The sequence below is a fragment of the Brachyhypopomus gauderio genome, chromosome 14, assembly GCF_052324685.1.
Source record: "Brachyhypopomus gauderio isolate BG-103 chromosome 14, BGAUD_0.2, whole genome shotgun sequence".
Classification (NCBI taxonomy): Eukaryota; Metazoa; Chordata; class Actinopteri; order Gymnotiformes; family Hypopomidae; genus Brachyhypopomus; species Brachyhypopomus gauderio.
Window position 1 is genome coordinate 3,254,174 of NC_135224.1, and position 22,504 is coordinate 3,276,677.

At 41.2% G+C, this 22,504-nt stretch overlaps 2 protein-coding genes across 10 annotated transcripts; both read left to right on the forward strand.

Annotated features, from left to right (window-relative positions):
* Nucleotides 1-2,108: 2,108 nt before the first annotated feature.
* Nucleotides 2,109-11,823, forward strand: LOC143474713 (uncharacterized). 3 transcript variants are annotated; one of them, XM_076972260.1, is made up of 8 exons: nt 2,109-2,203; nt 2,391-2,574; nt 4,923-5,012; nt 5,511-5,622; nt 5,721-5,790; nt 6,019-6,070; nt 8,347-8,542; nt 8,839-11,823. In XM_076972260.1, the coding sequence occupies exons 1-8, from the start codon at nt 2,125-2,127 to the stop codon at nt 10,576-10,578; spliced, it is 2,523 nt and encodes an 840-aa protein (XP_076828375.1). In that variant the 5' UTR covers nt 2,109-2,124; the 3' UTR covers nt 10,579-11,823. The 3 variants fall into 3 exon arrangements, with proteins under 3 accessions (XP_076828375.1, XP_076828376.1, XP_076828377.1); XM_076972261.1 differs by having other exon boundaries at nt 8,347-8,533; XM_076972262.1 differs by lacking the exon at nt 2,109-2,203 and having other exon boundaries at nt 2,217-2,574.
* Nucleotides 11,824-13,876: 2,053 nt separating this feature from the next.
* LOC143474714 (uncharacterized) lies at nt 13,877-21,236 on the forward strand. Of its 7 annotated transcripts, none has more exons than XM_076972266.1 (7): nt 13,877-14,175; nt 16,650-16,745; nt 16,855-16,975; nt 17,064-17,133; nt 17,348-17,399; nt 17,751-17,946; nt 18,965-21,236. In XM_076972266.1, the coding sequence occupies exons 1-7, from the start codon at nt 13,928-13,930 to the stop codon at nt 20,480-20,482; spliced, it is 2,301 nt and encodes a 766-aa protein (XP_076828381.1). In that variant the 5' UTR covers nt 13,877-13,927; the 3' UTR covers nt 20,483-21,236. The 7 variants fall into 7 exon arrangements, with proteins under 7 accessions (XP_076828381.1, XP_076828382.1, XP_076828380.1 ...); XM_076972267.1 differs by having other exon boundaries at nt 17,751-17,937; XM_076972265.1 differs by having other exon boundaries at nt 13,878-14,175; nt 17,751-17,937; nt 18,884-21,235.
* The last annotated feature ends 1,268 nt before the right edge of the window (nt 21,237-22,504 follow it).

A 22,504-nucleotide genomic window follows, 5' to 3' on the forward strand; every position in this document is an offset into this window, starting at 1 on the left:
GTGTTGCATTGTGGGTGAGGTGGCTTTATTATGGGGCGCGCTCACGAGTATCGGTCGCTGTATTATGGGGCGCGCTCACGAGTATCGCCCGTTGATATTGAGCGTGTTTGGTTTTGGGAAACGTGTAGTGTTAAACACGAGTGTTTAAAATGAGATCATCACGGGCAATGTAGCCAGTTATATGAATAAAATTAGCCTGGAAAATATTAGCTAGGTTTCACCGTGTATTCAGTGTCATGCTTCAGTTTCGGCTGCATTGTATTCGCCCGAAACAGGCAGCTGGATACACAGTTAGTGTCAGTTCATTTTATTTTATATAAAAAATAATATAATTTATATATATTTAAAGTTAAATAAACAATCAAAATCCATTCCCCACCATTTGACACACTTCCCTGGTCTCTGGAAACCTTGTATACGTCTTTGCAATTTAAAATATCTCTGCATCTTTTACTACACTGCAGAGTTACTCACCTGGACTTTCTCAGAGCTCATATACATACACACTTGAATATATAGAGTGTTGCAGACTCCTGCAGTGTTGTGCCCACCTTGGCTGGTTCACTGAGAGTTTCGTAGGGTGATCACATTATATTGACATCATTATGCATCAGTAAAGACAAGCACCTTGTGTTTTTGTGAAACAGCAAAATGAAAAGTTTAATTCACTTTACTTTAAGCCTTGTCCCTAGCCACATGTTTTCTACAGTGTCTGAACAATCAACGTCCATTTCTGGTTACTGAGCAGTGTGTCTCTTTGATGGTGAATGTGTCTAACAGTGAGATCCAGATTGTAAGGGTTGTTTTTCTGCCTAGGTTGTGACTTCAAGAAAACACCCTGAACTTAGACGCCACGGTCCCACCTTGACTTCTCAAGTACTGGTTGTTCTTTCTTCACGGCCCCCGGGTGCGTTAATTCTCAGTTGGAAAGACACAGAGTCAATCTCACCACGAAGCAAGCACCTTTATTTGAACAAATGTGGCAGTGTGTATAGGTGGTTACAATATACAATATCATGGGAAAGATGGAAGTGCATGTGAAGGTAATGTCACATGATGTGTCGAAAGCTAACAGGCAATAAATCATTCTAGACATGAACAGGAAATCTGGGTTACTGGTTGCTGGACTAGCTGGGTGGATAATCTTGCAACAGGGTGGAATTTGAAATTCAAACATCACATGTAAGGACAATGTTATACAACACATGCTATAAAAAACAAAACCACTTTTAGTACCATCACTGTACTATATGTTAGTACAAGCAGGTGGCTTTGAGAAAAACAGATTTTCTGTATAATAATACTGTAATAGTATAAGCACGTTTTGTAGTATTCCTGCTCATGGTTCACAGGGTGTAGGTATGTCCAAAATCCATCTGGCACACAAACATCTCATGGTATGCAAAAAAATGCTGCACCTTCACAAAGGTAGTTCTGAAACTATGGCTATAGATCATGAGACATGGGGACACTATAACTGTAATGAGTCTGCGCCAGTGTAGGAAGTGAAATCTGACTGGATGGTTGAATCCCATGAACAGAAGTTTGAACAGTAAACTTCATTATATCAGTGCAAATCATGGAGGTGGTGATTTGGTTGTCCTATCATGAATGTGTGACTGGCTATGTCTGCATGCGCCGTGATGGATGGAGCTCTATTCTATTCTTATTCACCTGCCACTTCTCACCGCTGTGTTGACTGGATGATGTAAAAGCATTGTGTAGTGTGTTGACTGTAAAGCATCCTTGGATACTGAGAAAGGTGCTATATACGTGTAACTAACAAAGGTGATAAAATTAAATTTCTCTTTATTTTGATTCACGAATCTTAGAGCTAAGACTGATATATCTTTGAGTGTTAGATTCGTCATATCAGACCACAGACAGAAGCTGAAATAGATTTTTCTTACATTATACAATATGTAAGAATAACATTAATTATATAGGCTACGCTACATCCTTTTTTCACTTGTAATTTTTCAACTCGATTGTACTGTTTTAACGGATTTTATTCAAACGTGGAATATTTCACTCAAAATGTCAATTATTTATTATTTAATTATTAGTGAGGTAAAATTGTTTTCAACTATAATTTCCCTGTTTCCGTTTTGCGCGAATGTCGCGATGATGACGCCACCACCAGCGCCGTGGAGACTCTCTTGTGTGTTTCAGACGATACATGCAGAGAGATACGTAGCTTGGTGTAAGTTTAAACCCCATTTGTGTTTTATTCTCACAGTGTTTATTATTAAATATCGTGGTTGACACCAGCAGGTTCAAGAGTCCTTCAGATAAACAACACCAGGAGTCCTGCGCATGCGCACTTACGCACCAGCTCCATCAGCTCCACTGTAAACTCTGACAAATGGAGGATCATATTTATCATTTAGCACAAGTTAAAGAAGGCGGACTCTCCTCGCCAAAGATGCGAAAACGGGAAGCAAAGCGACATCGCGACAGGCGACGGCAGAAGACGAGGATAAACATCGGGGTGGCTTTTCTCAGGTGGAAATCCCTGATGAGGGACAAATGTCTGCAGAGCGACGCCCAAGTTGCCGCGTTTCTCCTGGACAGGTAACGAAACCCTCGCTGTAGTTTTACATTTATGAGCACAAACTAGAATTTATCTTTGGTGTTTGCACGATTATCTTGTTCTGCAGGTCCTCGGCGGATAAATGCAAACCAAAATACTTGTTGTGATTTTAGCAACACTGGCTACAACAGCAAGGCAAGTTATGTCAAAATAAAAGTCCCTTTCTAAAAAACGGACGTTTTAGATTCAGTTCGGCCTGATGGGAGAGAAACGATTGATAATAAAATATAGTGTTCCTCAAACAGTACAGCTTGAAAATACATTTTCGAAAGTCAGATTTAAAAAATCTGATAATCAAGGACAGAGTTTGAGGTGGTATTCAAAGGAAAAAGCTGTAATGTATGAATCTTTCTCAAATATAATATTACCAGATGCATATGTCATTTAGTTAGCTTATTGTATAGTGAATTTGCACACTATATTGGTGCAAAAAAGTGTTATCCGTTCATATCATCCAGTCATTATTAAATTAGGTCCTGTCAGTCTTTAGGTTAGTGGCAGTTCTCTCTCCAACAACTAACATGGAAAATACCTTATTTTAGCCCGACTCCTTTAAGCAGTCATTTTCAAACAGGCTATTAGAAAACCTATTCGGTGTGTTGGTGGACTTCGCTCCTGGTTCTGAGTAGTTCAGATAAACCGTGAAACTTTGATCCCATCAGCGCCCCACTGCTGCACCCGAGCTGTGAGAACAGGAACCCAGTAAGTGCCCCGCACCTGCTGGTACCTGTACCGGAGGAACCCAGTAAGTGCCCCGCACCTGCTGGTACCTGTACCGGAGGAACCCAGTAAGTGCCCCGCGCCTGCTGGTACCTGTACCGGAGGAACCCAGTAAGTGCCCCGCGCCTGCTGGTACCTGTACCGGAGGAACCCAGTAAGTGCCCCGCGCCTGCTGGTACCTGTACCGGAGGAACCCAGTAAGTGCCCCGCGCCTGCTGGTACCTGTACCGGAGGAACCCAGTAAGTGCCCCGCGCCTGCTGGTACCTGTACCGGAGGAACCCAGTAAGTGCCCCGCGCCTGCTGGTACCTGTACCGGAGGAACCCAGTAAGTGCCCCGCGCCTGCTGGTACCTGTACCGGAGGAACCCAGTAAGTGCCCCGCGCCTGCTGGTACCTGTACCGGAGGAACCCAGTAAGTGCCCCGCACCTGCTGGTACCTGTACCGTGGGCAAAAAAAAAACACTGTGTGCTGCCAAAAAACATCACGACAAGAAACTTCCTAAAACAAGAATTAACATTGAGAGTGCTATTCCAAAATGGAGAGAATTATTTCTCAAGTATGGAGATGCGCCAGTGGTCGTGCATGGCACAGACATGTCGGGCCGCTCACGTCCGTGGCAAACCGCAGGTGCGAAGTACAGATCCCAACTCCAAAAGACGAGCCCAAGGACTCTTCCGGTAGAATTAAAATGAGAAAAAGTAGATTTAAGGTGAAATAAAAAAATTTAAGTAGACAGTTCACTCTCATGCTTTGGTCAGAATTCATAGATAAACAGCTGGTGGATAATTACATGTATTCCTATACATATAAACACCTAAAACATTTTAAGGTCTGGTGAGCAATGAAAGGCTTTCTTGTATGTCGTAGCTGTAGTTATAGCTGTAGCACAAAAATGTTTATTTTAATGCACCTGTTTAAACATGCGTGGAACTATGATGCTAATGGCATGTAGAATAGCAAACTGCAAGCTGTCCTTGCCATATTTCAAACAGCCACAACATAATGTATTTTTTCAGGGTGACATGAGAGTGGATGTGCTTGGAGTTGTAGTACATTTACAGAATGCTGTTGTGTCATGTGGTGTGGCAACATGGACGTAACTTTGTAATAAAAAGTGGGGGGGGGGGGGGGGGGGGACATGGATTGTCGCTATTTAAATATTTGGTTTTAACCGTAAAAACTGGGGGGGACTTTTGAAAAAGTGGGGGGGCCATGGGGAACTGAGTCCATGACTGAGGTGCCTCTGAGCAAGGCCCTTAACCCTCAATTGCTCACTTGTACAAAAAATGAGATAAAAATGTAAGTCGCTCTGGATAAGGGCGTCTGCCAAATGCCATAAAATGTAAATGTAAATGTATGTAAAATAAGAGCCAATACTGGTCAAATATATTAGATATACTAATGTCAGAGGCCTAATTTGTATAAGCAGACTGGTTGAATTGCTGTTCATATTCCAAATGTAACAAATTATAATCCAAATATTACATTGAAACAGCTAATTGGATATGACAGCTAATGGGATGCAAGTATTACTGCACATTGAACACGTCATTCGCTCCTGGAACTGGTGTCAGAATCTGACCTGATATTCTCATATTACTTTCACAGCTTTTCCAAAGGAGGAGAAGATAAATCCCTTGCAGAATCAAGAACTGAGTGGACGTCATCAGATGAATCGGTTGATGAAACTACAGAGAGGTGATCTCAATCCCAGCCTCACTTTAACCGTAGGATTAAGGAATAATTGTTGTTAACTCAATAACTCAGTAACGTAACGTTTGGTGGCATTTAGTACAGCTTTCGAGATCTTCACTGGTGCTTCAGAGGAGATAGAACTGAAAGAGATTTACAGTGTGAACTTCAGACTAGTGTGATACCTTTGAGTCCAGCTCCTACCTACCTAACACAAGGAAAATATGCTCTCAGCTATTTTCGTCTAATGTCCTGATGTAAATGTTAATGGACATGGAGACAAACCAATGGAACATTTAGCTCAGAAACTGATGTGCTGTAATAAAAATAAGGCATTAGCAACCCAAATATATAAATCTGGTTTAGATGGTATTTATTTAACAAAAAAAAAATGACATAAATAATAAAAAATTACAATATAATAATATACTAATTATATTGTTTATTATTATGTAATGTATTTAAGTCTTCCTGAATTAATTTACGTTTTTTGTTAATTTGAAGTGCGAATTCAGAATCTGAGGTTTGGGGAAAAAACCAGTTGCCACGGGGTAAGGTGACCACACCCACCATCTCTCAGTGGAAGGAACATAATGCACCGATGGAGATAGAGCTGGTAAGAACTACACAATGGACTGGAATAGAGAAATCAAAGAAGAAGTCAAAGCTGTAGAAAAGTAGCATGTGATCCTGTGATTTCAATCAACACCATAGGAGTTAACAAGAAGCATGACGAATAAGCCACTGGCTGGTCCACAAGGAGAAGTCAAACAGGAAAGGAGCGGTAAGTAAGGACTTCCTCCTGTTCTCAAATCGATATATTTAAATCTGTAAAATTCCTTTGGTGAAATTAATCTCTCCATCTAAAACTATCTCAGGAAAATTTGAGGCTGTGATGAGCTCCTTTACCTCCGTTTACTCTAGAATCCTTTATTAACAAATTAAAGACTTGACTGTGGGTTAAAGGGCTTGTCACTGCAGTGTTTTAAAAGACGATGTCATTCTCCCCCAGAAGTGCAAATGAGGCCACTCACTCCAGAAGAAGGAAACTGCAGCCTATCTGAGTATGTAACTGCATATGGAACACAGCTTGGGTTTCCTGTAGTCATGTATTAAAGATGAATTAATTCAGCTATGAAGTACAGTGGGGAAAATAAGTATTTAGTCAGTCACCAATTGTGCAAGTTCTCCCACTTAAAAAGATGAGAGAGGCCGGTAATTGACATCATAGGTAGACCTCAACTATGAGAGACAAAATGTGAAAAAAAAATTGAGAAAATCATTTTGTCTGACTTTTAAATAATTAATTTGCAAATAATTGTGGAAAATAAGTATTTGGTCAATAACAAAAGTTCATGTCAATACTTTGTTGTATATCCTCTGTTGGCAATGACAGAGGTCAAACGTTTTCTGTAAGTCTTCACAAGGTTGGCACACACTGTTGCTGGTATGTTGGCCCATTCCTCCATGCAGATCTCCTCTAGAGCAGTGATGTTTTGGGCTGTCGGCGGGCGACACGGACTTTTAACTCCTTCCAAAGGTTTTCGATGGGGTTGAGATCGGGAGACTGGCTAGGCCACTCCAGGACTTTGAAATGTTTCTTACGAAGCCACTCCTTTGTTGCCCTGGCAGTGTGCTTGGGATCATTGTCATGCTGAAAGACCCAGCCACGTTTCATCTTCATTGCCCTTGCTGATGGAAGGAGGTTTGCACCCAAAATCTCACAATACATGGCCCCATTCATTCTTTCATGTAGATGGACCAGTCATCCTGGTCCCTTTGCAGAGAAACAGCCCCAAAGCATGATGTTGCCACCCCCATGCTTCACAGTTGGTATGGTGTTCTTTGGATTCAACTCAGCATTCACTGTCCTCCAAACACGAGGAGTTGTGTTTTTACCAAATAGTTCTACTTTGGTTTCATCTGACCATATGACATTCTCCCAATACTCTTCTGGAACATCCAAATGCTCTCTAGCAAACTTCAGACGTGCCTGGCTTAAGCAGGGGGACACGTCTGGCACTGCAAGATCTGAGTCCCTGGCGTCGTAGTGTGTTGCTGATGGTAGCCTTTGTAACGTTGGTCCCAGCTTTCTGCAGGTCCTTCACTAGATCCCCCCTTGTGGTTCTGGGATTTTTCCTCATCGTTCTTGTGATCATTTTGACCCCACGGGCTGAGATCTTGCGTGGAGCCCCAGATCGAGGGTGATTAGTAGTGGTCTTTTAGGTCTTCCATTTTCTGATTATTGCTCCCACAGTAGATTTCTTCACACCAAGCTGCTTGCCTATTGCAGATTCAGTCTTCCCAGCCTGGTGCAGGTCTACAATTCGGTTTCTGGTGTCCTCCGACAGCTCTTTCGTCTTCACCATAGTGGAGTTTGGAGTGTGACTGTTTGAGGTTGTGGGCAGGTGTCTTTTATACTGTTAACGACTTCAAACAGGTGCCATTAATACAGGTAATGAGTGGGGGAAAGAGGAGCCTCTTATAAAAGAAGTTACAGGTCTGAGACAGCCAGAAATCTTGCTTGTTTGTAGGTGACCAAATACTTATTTTCCATCATTATTTGCAAATAAATTCTTTAAAAGTCAGACAAAATGATTTTCTCAATTTTTTTTCACATTTTGTCTCTCATAGTTGAGGTCTACCTATGATGTCAATTACAGGCCTCTCTCATCTTTTTAAGTGGGAGAACTTGCACAATTGGTGACTGACTAAATACTTATTTTCCCCACTGTACTTCATAGCTGAATTAATTCCCCACTGTATGTGTTTTACATTTAGCCAACATGTACCAGTGTCTTAACTATGAGCTGACACATCACATATCACAAGTGCAAAGTAATTTTTAATGTGTTTAAAGTTAGAAGTGTGACGGGCAGGGGTGAGCAACTAAAAAGGAAGCGATCACGCCAAGTCTCAGGGAAAGAGGATGGTTTAATAGAAAGTGTGCAAACCAAAAACCCATGCATTGTTCCGAATGAAGGAAATAATAACCAGCAGTCAAATGGTACAAAGACAAGACATATATAGATGAACAAACGACCCTCAGGTGAGACGGATCACGGGTCCCGCCCACCTGAGGGACGAACATCACGTGACCAAAAACAGGACCGCTGCCGCTGTAACCGGGGGCGACCGGCAGGGGGCCCCCCCACAACGTGACAAGAAGTGGTGTTTCATTGTCTGGTGTTAGTTGTCACACACCCAGTTTAATCCTGAGATTGAGGAAAGAAAGCCTTGAAAAAGAACAAAAATACACCATATTCTGACTATAAATTGTAGGATGTTATGACTTGAAGGGATCATTTTCTTTACTTTTGTAGCCACTGTGTTGTTACAGGAGCAGTTACGCTGTCTTGAGCAAGGAGGTTTTGGTGTTGTTGATGTTCCGCTGTTTGGAGTGCTCCAGTGAGTGTCGTGTCCGGGGTAAAGGCAAAGGAGGGAGCCTGTCACTCACACAAGAGTGTCTGATCTGCTGTAACTACAGAGTCTGGACATCTCAACCAGCTGATGTGCCAGAAGAGAAGGTGTGCAAGGTGTGCATGACTGCTTGTCCTTTGCTATTTAGTACTGTATTACATTAGTATTACAGATCTGATATTATAAGTTCCTAAAAATGCTCCTATACAGTATATAAGCTACGTTGTATGCATTGTATGGTACATTTTTTGTGGTTGTTTTTTTTCCCACTGTCTTGGTTTTCTCTGGTGAAGCACTAATCAATCACAATAGACGATTCACTTTTTGTCATTCTTCAGTCAGGATGCACTCTCTTTCCTTCACGATATGTAGTAACTCTAAAAGCTTTTTCTCTATTCTTTCTTATCCCCAGGTGACCGATATGTCTTTGATCCTGTCGTGTGATGACATTTGTCCTCAGACATCGGACAACTTACCTCTGACTGTTGACCAGGAAGGCACTAATGTTCAGTGTGGTGACAGCCACCTGATGTCAAATCCCCCAATGGAAATGCATTTGAACAAAGCTTCAGACAACACGGGCCAAGAAGACGCAGATGCTGATAATGGTATCTCAAGTGTTGTAGTAAAAGAAGAAAAAGATGATGAGATGGAGAAAGAGGAGGAGAGCCTCCTGATGGAGACACACGAGGACACCGTTTCTGTTTCTTCTGTCCGAGAAGACAGTAACGGTGAAAGTGACTATGGTTTTAAAATCTTTGCGGCAAAAGACAAGCCCCCTAAACCATCTGACCTTGTGACCCCCACCTTGTTGACAGATCATGAAGAAGTGTTTATTGATGAGAACAATGGAGTAAAGTTAGTTGAGAAAGCAAATGATCAGACCTCTATGACAAAGCAGGGAGATGGTTCAGAAGACAGTCCACCAAGCTCCTCATACGAGCCCACAGAAAGCTCTGATGAAGAGTTTTCTGAGGCGGAATCTGCCAAAAAGCCTCAAAAACCGTTCCAGAACACTATTAAGCCAAAGGTTTGGTGTAAAGACTGTGAAGCTGTGGCTAAGATGTTCTGTACGGTCCGGCGACATCAGAAGATCTACGGCTGTGTGGAGTGTGGAGCCAGCAGTGATGTTGAGTGTTACAGGTTCAAAGACTTCTCTGTTCACTTTAATGACATAATAAGTTTTCATAAGCACGCCATAGACGTGCATGGTGCCACAGGAAACCCTCCAGAAATCAGGGTGTGTGAGGACTGCAATAAGACATTCAGGGTAGAGACTGACCCCAACAAAAAGCGTCATGTGTGTGAGTACAAGATCAAACCATTCTCTTGCCATCTGTGTCGTAAGCGTTTCTTCACGGAGATCGGCCAGAAAGTGCATTACCGTAGACTGCACGGGGACTACACACACACCTGCAAGTACTGCATGATGGCATTTAACACGAAACCATCCAAGCTCCAGCACGAGCAGACTCACAATGAGGACGAACTGCCCTACACCTGCCCAGATTGTCCAGAGAAGTTTAAAGACTTTATTGGACGCAATCAACACTTGAAGAGCCACAGGGGGCAAAAGAAATACATCTGCCATATGTGTGACAGGAAGTTTCTTTCTCTTCAAAGGTATGAACGGCACATGCGCATCCACTCGGGGGAGAAGCCCTACACCTGCCAGGTGTGTGAACGTTCCTTCAACCAGGCCAGCCACCTGAAGTCCCACATGCGTCTCCACACGGGCGAGAAGCCCTTCATGTGTGAGCAGTGTGGGGAGTGTTTCAACCACAACGTCAGTCTGAAGAACCACCTGCTGCGTCAGCACGGCATCGACTCCAACCGAGCAGCCAGGGAGGAGAGCAAACAGTTGGGCAGACCTACGAAAAGGTTTGGCTCCAGCTCTGTGAACAAAGATCTACAGAAAAAAAAGCACCAGAGGAAGAGCTCTTCTGTTCCAACTGTGAAAGAGACGGAGGAGGTGGTAGAGGAAGAGGAGGAGGCGCTTTGTGACCTAAACTCGGACTATCGGGAGGAGAGTCAGGAGTCTGATTCGGAAGGACAGGCATGGCAAAGAGGCCGAATGAGGAAGGCTAGGAGGAAAAAACGAGAAAAAGGCAAAACCACTCGGAAGAAAGCCAATGACGTAGATCTGCGCTAAGCCAGCGATAAGCTTTCGTGGACGTGAGGTCGGTTTAAGTAGAGAAGATTCACAAAGCTGGTCTGCATCAGACCATAGGAGTATTGCTCAAATGCAAGCAGGAACCGCCCGTTGTAGTAACGGACTAGCTGAAAGTTGGCTAAAAGTTTTTATTTTTTATACGTATGCACCACTATACGTTTTAGTGGGTGCGTACCTATTTTGTTACTGTTAGAAAACTTGTTACTGCAGTACTATTTACATTTACGGCATTTAGCAGATGATCTTATCCAGAGCGACTTACAAAGTGCTTTGCATCTGATCACAGTATGTAGTGGCCGAACTAATTTCTGATTAGTTAGTAAATACAGTCTTGCCAAACAGTGCCTTAAGCCTCGTTTATACTTTCGCGCGTGACTCCGCCCACCTCGCGCGACCCTGCGTGAACGGTGGAGGTGTTATACTTTCGCGAGCGTCACTGCAGTGTTCTCCGAAACGATAGGTGTTTTGTCCGAGACGATATGTGGTAGAAACACCCCTCAAAACAGGGGAATTAACATTTACCTGACCAATTTTAATGTTGCTTTGTATTTCAGTGTGTTTCAGGTTTGAAAAGTGCTGGAATTTAGGCTAAAGTACTTTAAAATGCTTGAAATTGTAACTACTTCGTTTTGCAACAAATAGCTGTCTGACTGAATAGTTATCTTGTATTACGTTAACAAATACGAGCCTCTTGTAATTCCAGGACGAAACATGAGAGAACGTGAAGACGTGAAGATTGGGTGTTTTTAAAATAAACAACCATTAAATAATGTGATAAAAAGCGAATTATTTTGAATCATTTCGAGTATAGGTATAAATATTTAACTTAATTAAGTTTAACGTGCTGGGAAATATTGAAATGGACCTTGAAAGTGACGTACAAGTGCTTGAATTCCACCTTTAAGGTGTATGAACCCTGAAAACGTGACTTTGTTGACTTTGTGCGGCACGCGCGAAGTTACAAAATTCGAGAGGTGCACGACCTCGCGAACCGACAGTGCGCGAGGCCCTCACGCACGGGCGGAGCCACAGCGATTACGTCATTTTCGCCGCGCGGACCCTCCCGCCGCTCGCGACGCGTCAAGTATAAACCAGGCTTTACTTCCCTGCCAATATGCTCATGATGCTAATTCATCTCTTCAAGATGAACCAGAAGTAGATATTTTTCTGTTTACAAAATTAAGGTGCTGTATGTAAGTGTGAATCAATGAATAAATGTGTTGAAATGTCTTTGGTAATTTTTTGTTTTACCACAAAAGAAGTGTTTATGTATGGTATCTTTTTTTATAGAGGGAGAGCCTTTTTCATTCAACTCTAGGGGTGATTCTATAATTTTAATTCCCAAAGAAGGTGGAACACAGTACTTCAACAGCTGAACACATACAGGGCTCTGAAATTCTGCACATTGGTGTGGTATACTCTTACTTTGGAAATAATTCAACTGTTTGTAAAATGGGTGAATATTGATCAAGGTAAGATTTATTGAAATGCAGAGCACATACGAATGTGATCTAAGTGAGTTCTAGTCTGACATTAGGGAGGCAGAACCCAGCCTATAGTTGAAGGACTTCCCAGGGCATTTGATAGCAACGATTAACGCCATCTAGTGGTGGTGGTGGTGTAATGTTTTTTGTTATGGTTTTTGCATTGTGTTGAGGATGTGGGTCATTGTTATGCATACGTTGATATGTAAATGTCTGATTGCATAGGCTTTTTAATAATATCCGCAAAGGACAGGTGTAATTAGATTTTTATTTCAAAAAGATGTAAAAATGTAGTGACTGCAGACCAAGTAGAATTTGTACCAAGAAGATTTATTCTACTTTACCAAGTAGAATCAGGTTTTAGCTTGATTGGAATATTAGAGCTGCATGTACACTAGCCCTGCAGAAAAAACTGATGTAACCACTGGGTTCACACGGCTGCTGGAAATCCTTGAAAATGCTTGAATTTTAATGTTCCATTTTTTAAATTTCTGTAATTACTTGAGAGTACTTGAAATTGTAACTTTAGTTTCTCAACAAATAGCTTGCATTACATTACAAACACAAGTGAGAAATGTGGTGCCTCTTGCAATTCCAGCATGAAACTTGAGAGAATATGAAGACATTCTGCTAGCTACCGGAGCAAATCCCAACCAAACTAGCATATAATTTAAGTATATATTAAGCTAGCTAGAACAATATGCCAACAAGCTTATGTAATACACTTATTCTTCTGCTATTGCCAAACGTATAGTACAGTCTCCTTTAACGTGATGAAAAGTGAAGAAATACTTTTGAGTGTTAAATATGTTATTTACTTAAGCTGTTAGTTGCGGGTAAATATTGAAAAATGACATTGAAAGAGTTTGAATTTGACATTGGAAAAGGTGTATGAACCTTGACTTATCAAGTCATCATCTCACTATAAGTTTTGTGTAGAAGGAAAGTGGATTCACAGCCATCAAATCAACTGAAGAGCTGGTTAGATGAGGAATTGACTGCGAACCGGGTAGCCTCAGGCACCTAATGTAGCCTCACTTCTAGTAAAATAGTAAAATCTATCAGATATCCATCTACGCAAAAACAAAGTAAAAAAAAAGTTTAACCTGGCTAGCAGTGACTGTAGTAGGCACGAAGACTAGTGGCTGCATTTCTCCCGACTTGTGCAGTTACAGAATATGCCCATCTTTACGACTTAATTCACATTCGCAGCTATTAGCTAGAGTATGCTACACATTAGTACAGTAGAAATGATACTTATATTTGTATTCATCACTAGTGAGGTTGACGAACTAGTTTAAGAATGTTTATGAAACCTTTTCTGTCTGTGTACATTAGTCATGTAATTTGTTGCAAAGACTAGATTATGAGTGAAAACATGCAATCTTCAGAGAATATCTAACTTCATATGAACTATCCCGGATACTTCTGATATATTTATTTAAGATCCAAAGACATTACAGGCCATTTAAAAAAAGAAAAAACCTGTGATTTTGCTTTTACATAAAAAAAAACTGCAAAATAAACAGGCAGCAAGTTGTTATGTAAACTGTAATCTGCCTCTAATAAGTCCAGTTTTGTTGATCTGAACTTGCACGTCTCTCTGATGTACATTTTGAGGATTAATTAATTATTCGCAGTTTGTCTACAACCAGTGAGGTAGTTAGCTAACATCACCAATCCACGTCTGAATCATGATTTTTCAGTTTGACCTAGGCACCTACAGTAATCACCGCGTCAGAGTCAAAACAACCAATCACAGCTAGGGGGCGTGTCCGACGGCGTGTCAATCACCAGTCGCGCCCGCCCTTTCGCCCGGACTCGGTGCGGAGCTTCGGGAAGCGATGGCGCATAAACAACCACCACCAATGACAAAACTGCCCATCCCACCTTTGCCAACAACAGCATACACAACAAAGACAAGTAAACAGAAGAAGACGAATGAAGAAAAGCAAGCTAAGAAGAAGGAATTGGACCGAGCCAGAGATAAAACCAGGATAAACATCGGAGCGGCTTTTCAGAGGTGGAAGGCGCTCCGGGATCTCAAAGGGTTCCAGGTCGATGCGGAGTTGGCCACGTTCCTGCTGGACAGGTCATCACACCTGCTGCCTTTGTTTCTTATTGCAAATAACCACGAAATTAAGATGGAAACTGTTACAAAGTTGCTGCAAATGTTGTTAAGTGCTCTGGCGGTCGTGTCCGTTTGGTTATATTGTCATGATACTTGTGCACTCAAATCTAATGTCCTCATAAGTCATTTCATTGCTTATTTGGCACTATTCACCAGTTTCTCTCATCAAGAAAACAGCTAAGCACCGAAATAACTGTACAGATATTACTGTATATCATTTTTTCATGTCTAAATCCGATCATGTCAATGTCGAGCCTTAACAGCCGTGGCCACTGGCACAACAGCTAAACTATAATATAAACTATAATGTGATAATCACATTTTTGCTCGGTGCAGTTTCACACGCAGACTGGACGCTCACTGTAGAACTGGACCGGTATTGGCCACATTCACAAAGGATGGGCTCGTTATAAAATAATACAGATAGTGTATGCGATAAAAACACATTATACAATGGCTATATGTTGTGAATTTATCCCCACACAATGGCTTTCAATAAATATAGATTTAGAGGATGTGAAAAGATCACACCTATGAATTAACGACGAGTTCATGCTAGTAGGTAAGCGCTTCAGTGTTATGACGTCTTTTCAAAATAAAAGTCATGGGCTACAACTTTTAAACATGTGCAACTGAACATGTGAACCTATAAACAGAAAGGTATCAAGTACATACAAGGAGCAATGTATTTCATGTGCATCTGGACTTGTGAAACAGATGGCCGAGAATGGCAGGCGGATCCTCAGAGCAGAGTGTTGTCCGGTGTACCGCAGTGAGCTGCACATGTGTTCATTATTCTGCATGTGAGTGCTTCAACACGGCTTACTCCTTGAATGCACAGTGTGGGCTCATCATAGCTAGTTCGACAGGTCATTATCTGGTTTGTAGTGTTTATGAGTGCATGTTGTTTTCCTGAATTATGTAACCAACGAGTAGTCTGTAGTAACAAACAGCTAGAAACTGCTGTCAGATATGGTCTGCCACAAATCGTATTTCAGCTTACCATTAAAAAAAGAAATGTGTCGTTCATGATGCTTAATTCTTTATCCATATTTCCCGCACCACCTTAAGTGGTAGAGCGAAAAGATGAGGAAAACCAAGATTTTAGTTGGAAAGAAAAATAACAATGAGACAAACACAGCTGCATTCTTTAATCAGAATTGTTAAAGAGCTGCCAGATATTTTACATTTTCCCTATACATATTTCTACAATTATCATTCTTCACATTACAAAACAGCCACATAAATTGCTTAATTAAGTACTACAAAAAGTGTTTGTCTCATGCAAGTGCCACTTTATAGAAAACAGCACAACAATCATCACTTTTTTGTGGTATAAAAAAAGCACTGGTCAGCACTGATAGGCTTTCAGTGCATTTGATAGCTGTAGCATATTACCAATTGGGCAGAAACACTAGCTAAAGCCGCAGAAGAAGTTTAAAACGTTTGAACAGACATTTTTTGTGTTTGTTCTATGTGCAGCGTGATTCTGAATTGGATGGTTAACATATTTATATAAAGACTGTGGTCATATCTTTTGTGCACCACACTGTTTTATTATCATATTCAAACTGATTGGTGAGGACATTTTTGGACTCTCATACAGAAGTTGTGTTTGAACATTTCACATTTCACACACCTCTTGTGCCTCCTGTTTACCTGCTAGATATGACATTTCTTGGGGCTGGTGAAACGTGCATGATGGATTTGTGCGAGCTGAGTGACAAACCTCAAACTGTCTTTACTTATGTAACTTGATAAGCTGTCTTTACTTTATTCTTGATGTAACAAAATCTAATAGCCACAGAATAATGTATTTCACTGTGTTAACTCAATGAGACGTGAAGCTTTGCTGTGAAAACCTTTCAGAATTCTATATTGTTGCTATGGTTAGTGGTCGACCGACACTAACAATAACATGTGGCGGATGATGACAGGGGGGCCATTGTATAATGCCAATATTGTGATGTTTTCTGAAGGTGACCACTATATTTTCTTTTTTCTGCAGTGCACTTTAAACTCCATAAATCCATTTTAGTGTATTTTAAGTAAAGAAAAATACACCAACTAAATGTCCAACATAATTAAAAAATAAATAAAAGAGTTGGCCAATGCTGGAAAAAATATTGGCTGATAATCTCAAAATGGAATTGGGTCAGACGATTAATCGATTGACCTCTAGATATGGAAACAGTTCAAACTGAAAGTTTGATTTCCTCTACAGAAAATATGTAGAATAAGAGCTGGGATCTTGACCATATTACCAACTTTGGAGGCTGATTGAACATGCTGAAATTGTTACCCCAATTGTAACTAAAATATTATCCAAATATAACATTGAAGTATAGCTAATTAGATAGCTACAGGCCAGCACATCACAAATTCCTTGTTGTAGAGTTGTAATCTTACTTGATAATCAAATGTTACATTTTCAGCTTTACAAAAGGAGGATGTTTGCCAGACAAATCCCTCACAGAGTCAAGAACTCAATGGACCCCCACAGATGAATCAGTTGATGAATCTACAGAGAGGTGATCTTCATTTTAAGACTTTGATTAAGGAATAAATGTTAATAATATTATTATTATATAAAAAAACATTAGTCTTTCTGAATTCATTTGCATTTTTGTCCATTTGAAGTGGGAATTCTGAATCTCAGGTTTGTTGTAAAAACCGGTTACCACAGTTACCACGGGGTAAGTCGGCTACACCCACCATCTCTCAGTGGAATCAACAGACGGCACCAATGGAGATAGAGCTGGTAAGAACTACACAATGGACTAGAAGTTAAAACGGTAGAAAAGTAGCATGTTTTTCTCCTGATCCTGTGATTTCAATCAACGCCATAGCAGTTAACAAGAAGCATGACGAATAAGCCACTGGCTGGTCCACAAGGAGAAGTCAAATGGGAAAGAAATGGTAAGTAAGGACTTCCTCATTTTCTCAAATGTTGTAAAATCCTTTAAAATGGATCTAAAATTGCAATCTAACTATCTATTTGTATATCCAACAATCTCATGAAATATTGAGGCTTGTTTACTCTAGAATCCCTTATTAACAAATTAAAGACTTGACTGTGGGTTAAAGAGCTTGTCACTGCAGTGTTTTAAAAGACGATGTCATTCTCCCCCAGAAGTGCAAATGAGGCCACTCACTCCAGAAGAAGGAAATTGCAGCCTATCTGAGTATGTAACTGCATATGGAACACAGCTTGGGTTTCCTGTAGTCGTGTATTAACGATGAATGAATTCAGCTATGAAGTATGTGTTTTACATTTAGCCTACATGTACCAGTACCTTAACTATGAGCGGACACGTCACATATCACAAGTGCAAAGTAATTTTTAATGTGTTTTAAGTTAGAAGTGGTGTTTCATTGTCTGGTGTTAGTTGTCACACACCCAGTTTAATCCTGAGATTGAGGAAAGAAAGCCTTGAAAAAGAACAAAAATACACCATATTCTGACTATAAATTGCAGGATGTTATGACTTGAAGGGATCATTTTCTTTACTTTTGTAGCCACTGTGTTGTTACAGGAGCAGTTACGCTGTCTTGAGCAAGGAGGTTTTGGTGTTGTTGATGTTCCGCTGTTTGGAGTGCTCCAGTGAGTGTCGTGTCCGGGGTAAAGGCAAAGGAGGGAGCCTGTCACTCACACAAGAGTGTCTGATCTGCTGTAACTACAGAGTCTGGACATCTCAACCAGCTGATGTGCCAGAAGAGAAGGTGTGCAAGGTGTGCATGACTGCTTGTCCTCTGTTGTTTTGTATTACATGTTATTGCACGGCAAGCAAACACAAATCTAATATCATAAGGTCTTAAAAATGTTTCTCCTTCTGCATTTAAGCTACATTTTTGGAGTACGTGTTTGTCTTTTTTGTGGTTGTATTTCACCACTGTCTGGAATTTCTCTGGTGAACCACTAATAGATCACAATAGACTAATGACTTTTTGTCATTCTTCAGTTAGGATGTACTTTCTTTTAGATCTGGTCCGAATACTTGTTTCAGACGAGTATCCGGTACGGATAAAGCATTTTTGACAAGTGCGAGCATGATATGAGTAAAACTCGTCAAAATCTGTGCTCGTGCTGAAAATCCTCATTGGGTAACCGACTGTCTTCACGATCTGTGATTGGCCAGTCACACAAGCGCCCGCCCCTCCCTACAGACACGTCTCTGCAGCCAGAGCTGTGCTCCACTTTCTCGCGCGCTCACATACAGTGACTGACTGATGTCTCTGTGCTTGACTTGACTCGAGCTAACACTCCTCGCTTCAGTACTCCTTAGATTTTCTTCAGCTCGCCTCTATTTCGGTTTGGATGATATAAAGTTACTTGGTAAACTGGTTTCGTAACGTACACGGTGCATAATGTACACGGTGCATAACGTACGAGGTCACTGCCTCCACTCCACAAAGTTCACACAAATACTACTTTTCAAAATATTTTCAGATACCTGTAATACTTGATAAAAAACATTGATTTGAATCGCTGAATCACTGTTCTGTTAATAGCTTTCAAATAAACAATACATATAGCAACTTCTGATTAATCCATATCAATTTAAAATTGTTTAAAATAATTTAAAATAATGTACCGATTTAAGCCACACCCACTTCCGGTTAACCCACGATGGATTCAGGATTTTTCTCTATTCTTTCTTATCCGCAGGTGACCCATATGTCTTTGATCCTGTCGTGTGATGACATTTGTCCTCAAACATCTGACAACTTACCTCTGACTGTTGACCAGGAAGGCACTAATGTTCAGTATGGTGACAGCCTCCTGATGTCAAATCCCCCAATGGAAATGCATTTGGACAAAGCTTCAGACAACACGGGCCAAGAAGACGCAGATGCTGATAATGGTATCTCAAGTGTTGTAGTAAAAGAAGAAAAAGATGATGAGATGGAGGAAGAGGAGGAGAGCCTCCTGATGGAGACACATGAGGACACCGTTTCTGTTTCTTCTGAAAATGACTGTGGTTTTAGCATCTCAGCAGCAAAATACATACCCTGTAAACCCTCTGGCCCTGAAAATCCCACATTGTTGACTGACCACAAAAAAGTCAAAAAGCAGGGAGATGGTTCAGAAGACAGTCCACCAAGCTCCTCATACGAGCCCACAGAAAGCTCTGATGAAGAACTTTCTGAATCAGTCAAGAAGCCTCAAAAACCGTTCCAGAACACTATTAAGCCAAAGGTTTGGTGTAAAGACTGTGAAGCTGTGGCTAAGATGTCCTGTACAATCCGGCGACATCAGAAGATCTACGGCTGTGTGGAGTGTGGAGCCAGCAGTGATGTTGAGTGTCACAGGTTCAAAGACTTCTCTGTTCACTTTAATGACATAATAAGTTTTCATAAGCACGCCATAGACGTGCATGGTGCCACAGGAAACCCTCCAGATAACAGGGTGTGTGAGGACTGCAATAAGACATTCAGGGTAGAGACTGACCCCAACAAAAAGCGTCATGTGTGTGAGTACAAGATCAAACCATTCTCTTGCCATCTGTGTCGTAAGCGTTTCTTCACGGAGATCGGCCAGAAAGTGCATTACCGTAGACTGCACGGGGACTACACACACACCTGCAAGTACTGCATGATGGCATTTAACACGAAACCATCCAAGCTCCAGCACGAGCAGACTCACTACGAGGATGAGCTGCCCTACACCTGCCCAGACTGTCCAGAGAAGTTTAAAGACTTTATTGGACGCAATCAACACTTGAAGAGCCACAGGGGGCAAAAGAAATACTTCTGCCACACATGTGACAGGAAGTTTGTTTCTCTTCAAGGATTTGAACGGCACATGCGCATCCACTCGGGGGAGAAGCCCTACACCTGCCAGTTATGTGAACGTTCCTTCAACCAGGCCAGCCACCTGAAGTCCCACATGCGTCTCCACACGGGCGAGAAGCCCTTCATGTGTGAGCAGTGTGGGGAGTGTTTCAACCACAACGTCAGTCTGAAGAACCACCTGCTGCGTCAGCACAGCATCGACTCCCAAACGGCCACAGAAGAGAACAAACAGATAGGCAAAGCCACCAAGTCATTTACCTCCAGTACAGCAAACAAAGATCTACAGAATAAAAAGCGAGTGAAGAGGGACTCTTCTGTTCTCACTTTGGAAGAGGAGGAGCTGCTACGTGACCCACACTGTGACTACAGGAACGAGAGCAAGTGTTCTGAAGGAAAGGAGCGGAAAAGAGGCCAAAACAGGAAATCTAGGAGGGAAAACACAAGCAAAAAGGCAAAATTGCACAGCAGATGACAACCTGCACGGAACTACAAATTCACTTTTGTGGATGTGAGGTCTGTTTCAGTAGACCACAGGAATATGTGATCCTCAGACACAAGCAGGCGCTGCCCAAAGTGCTTTCACGCTAGATAAAAGTTGGCAGTTTTATTTTTAAAGTATTATTATTGTTATTATTTAACTGGGCCTCACGGAACATTCTGTACGTAGTGGGTTTGCACCTCTGTTGATAGAAAACTTGTTACTGTATTGCATAATATTGGCCTAGCAATTCCTGATTATTTTGTATTTACTTTGATCTTGCCAATCAGTGCCTTACTTCTCTGCCATTACACTCATGACGCCATTACATCATTACAAGATTAAACTAAAGTATATATGTCTGCATTTACAAAATAAAGGTGGTTTATGTAAGCGCAATGAATAAATGTATTGACATTAGTGATGGGAATTTCGGCTCTTTTTAGGGAGCCGGATCTTTTGGATCAGCTCTTCATAAAGAGTCGGCTCTTTCAGCTCCCAAATGGCTCTTTGTTTTGCCACTTATTTCAAGTGGTAAAGAACAATGTTACCTACATTTTACATGACTATATGCACAAAAGAATGCAAAAAAAGCTCAAAAATAGTGTTGCTGTGGCCAATTGTTTTCATGCTTGCCTTGTAATAACTCACGGATTGCACTCACACATTGTGACAGAAATTAATAATAATAATAGTAATACATTTTATTTAATATAGCGCTTTTCAGGACACTCAAAGACTTGGCTTTACAGTCCAAAATTACAAGCGGCATAATGTAATGTACAATACATTACAATATAAACAACATTATAAGAGACAAAGAGAATTAGTATTAGATAAAACAAATAAGAAATAGATAAATGTGTAGCATCATTAATTAAAAGCGTATCTGAAGAGGTGAGTTTTTAGAAGAGATTTAAAAGTGGAAAGATCAGAAGAATCACGGACATGTTTGGGGAGAGAGTTCCATAGAGTGGGTGCAGTCATTGAAAAGGCCCTATCACCCCAGGTACGTTTGGTCCTATATGGTATGGACAAAAGGTTTGCATCAGAGGAGCGAAGTGACCGAGAGGGAGTATAGTGATGGAGCAGATCAGTGATGTAGGGAGGTGCCTGATTATGGAGGGCTTTATAAGTAAATAAAATAATTTTATATTGAATACGTTGTGTGACAGGGAGCCAGTGAAGTTGTTGAAGAACAGGTGTGATGTGTTCACGGGAGCGTGACTGGGTGAGAAGACGTGCAGCTGAGTTCTGAATCTACTGAAGTTTATTTAGGATTTTGTTTGGTGTACTATAGAGAATGCTATCACAATAGTCAATTCGTGATGTGATAAAAGCATGGATCAGAGTTTCAGCAGCAGAGAAATTGAGTGATGGACGAAGGTGGGCAATATTTTTTAAATGAAAAAAAGCAGTTTTAGTGACTTGCTTTACATGCTGTTGTAAAAACCGGTTACCACAGTTACCACGGGGTAAGTCGGCTACACCCACCAAATGATATGACTGTAAAAAAATAACACCAAGATTACGGATGTGTGAGGAAGGGTACAGAGTAGAGTTGTCTATGGTCAGGCAGACGTTCTGTATGTTTTTTGTGAGGGATTTGGGACCTATTACGACCATGTCAGATCTATCACAATTTAATTTGAGAAAGTTGGTTTCCATCCATAATTTTATTTCAGTGAGGCAATTTGACAGTGTGGCAAGAGTTATAGTGGTGACTGATTTGGTGGAAATATAAAGCTAGATATCATTGGCATAGCAGTAGAAATGTAGACCATGTTTCCGTATTCACCTAAGGGGAGCATGTAGAGAACAAACAGAAGAGGACCAAGCACAGAACCCTGGGGAACACCTTGGGATAATGGAACAATGAGTGATCTGCAGTTGTTGATACAAACTGTTTACGGTTTGTGAGATATGATCTTAGCCATGCAAGGGCAGTACCAGTGATGTTGGTAGAGAATTCAGGGCAAGAAAGAAGAACAGAGTGGTTAATAGTGTCAAAGGCCG

Bases quoted from the DNA above. Each gene is read 5' to 3' on its own strand.
- LOC143474713 (XM_076972260.1), top strand. From the start codon at position 2,125: ATGATGACGCCACCACCAGCGCCGTGGAGACTCTCTTGTGTGTTTCAG. The intron at 2,575-4,922 runs GTAACGAAACCC...TTACTTTCACAG, and splicing joins GCCGCGTTTCTCCTGGACAG to CTTTTCCAAAGGAGGAGAAG. The intron at 5,623-5,720 runs GTAAGAACTACA...TCAACACCATAG, and splicing joins CACCGATGGAGATAGAGCTG to GAGTTAACAAGAAGCATGAC.
- LOC143474714 (XM_076972263.1), top strand. From the start codon at position 13,928: ATGGCGCATAAACAACCACCACCAATGACAAAACTGCCCATCCCACCT. The intron at 14,176-16,649 runs GTCATCACACCT...TTACATTTTCAG, and splicing joins GCCACGTTCCTGCTGGACAG to CTTTACAAAAGGAGGATGTT. The intron at 17,947-18,883 runs GTGTGCATGACT...TCTTATCCGCAG, and splicing joins CAGAAGAGAAGGTGTGCAAG to GTGACCCATATGTCTTTGAT.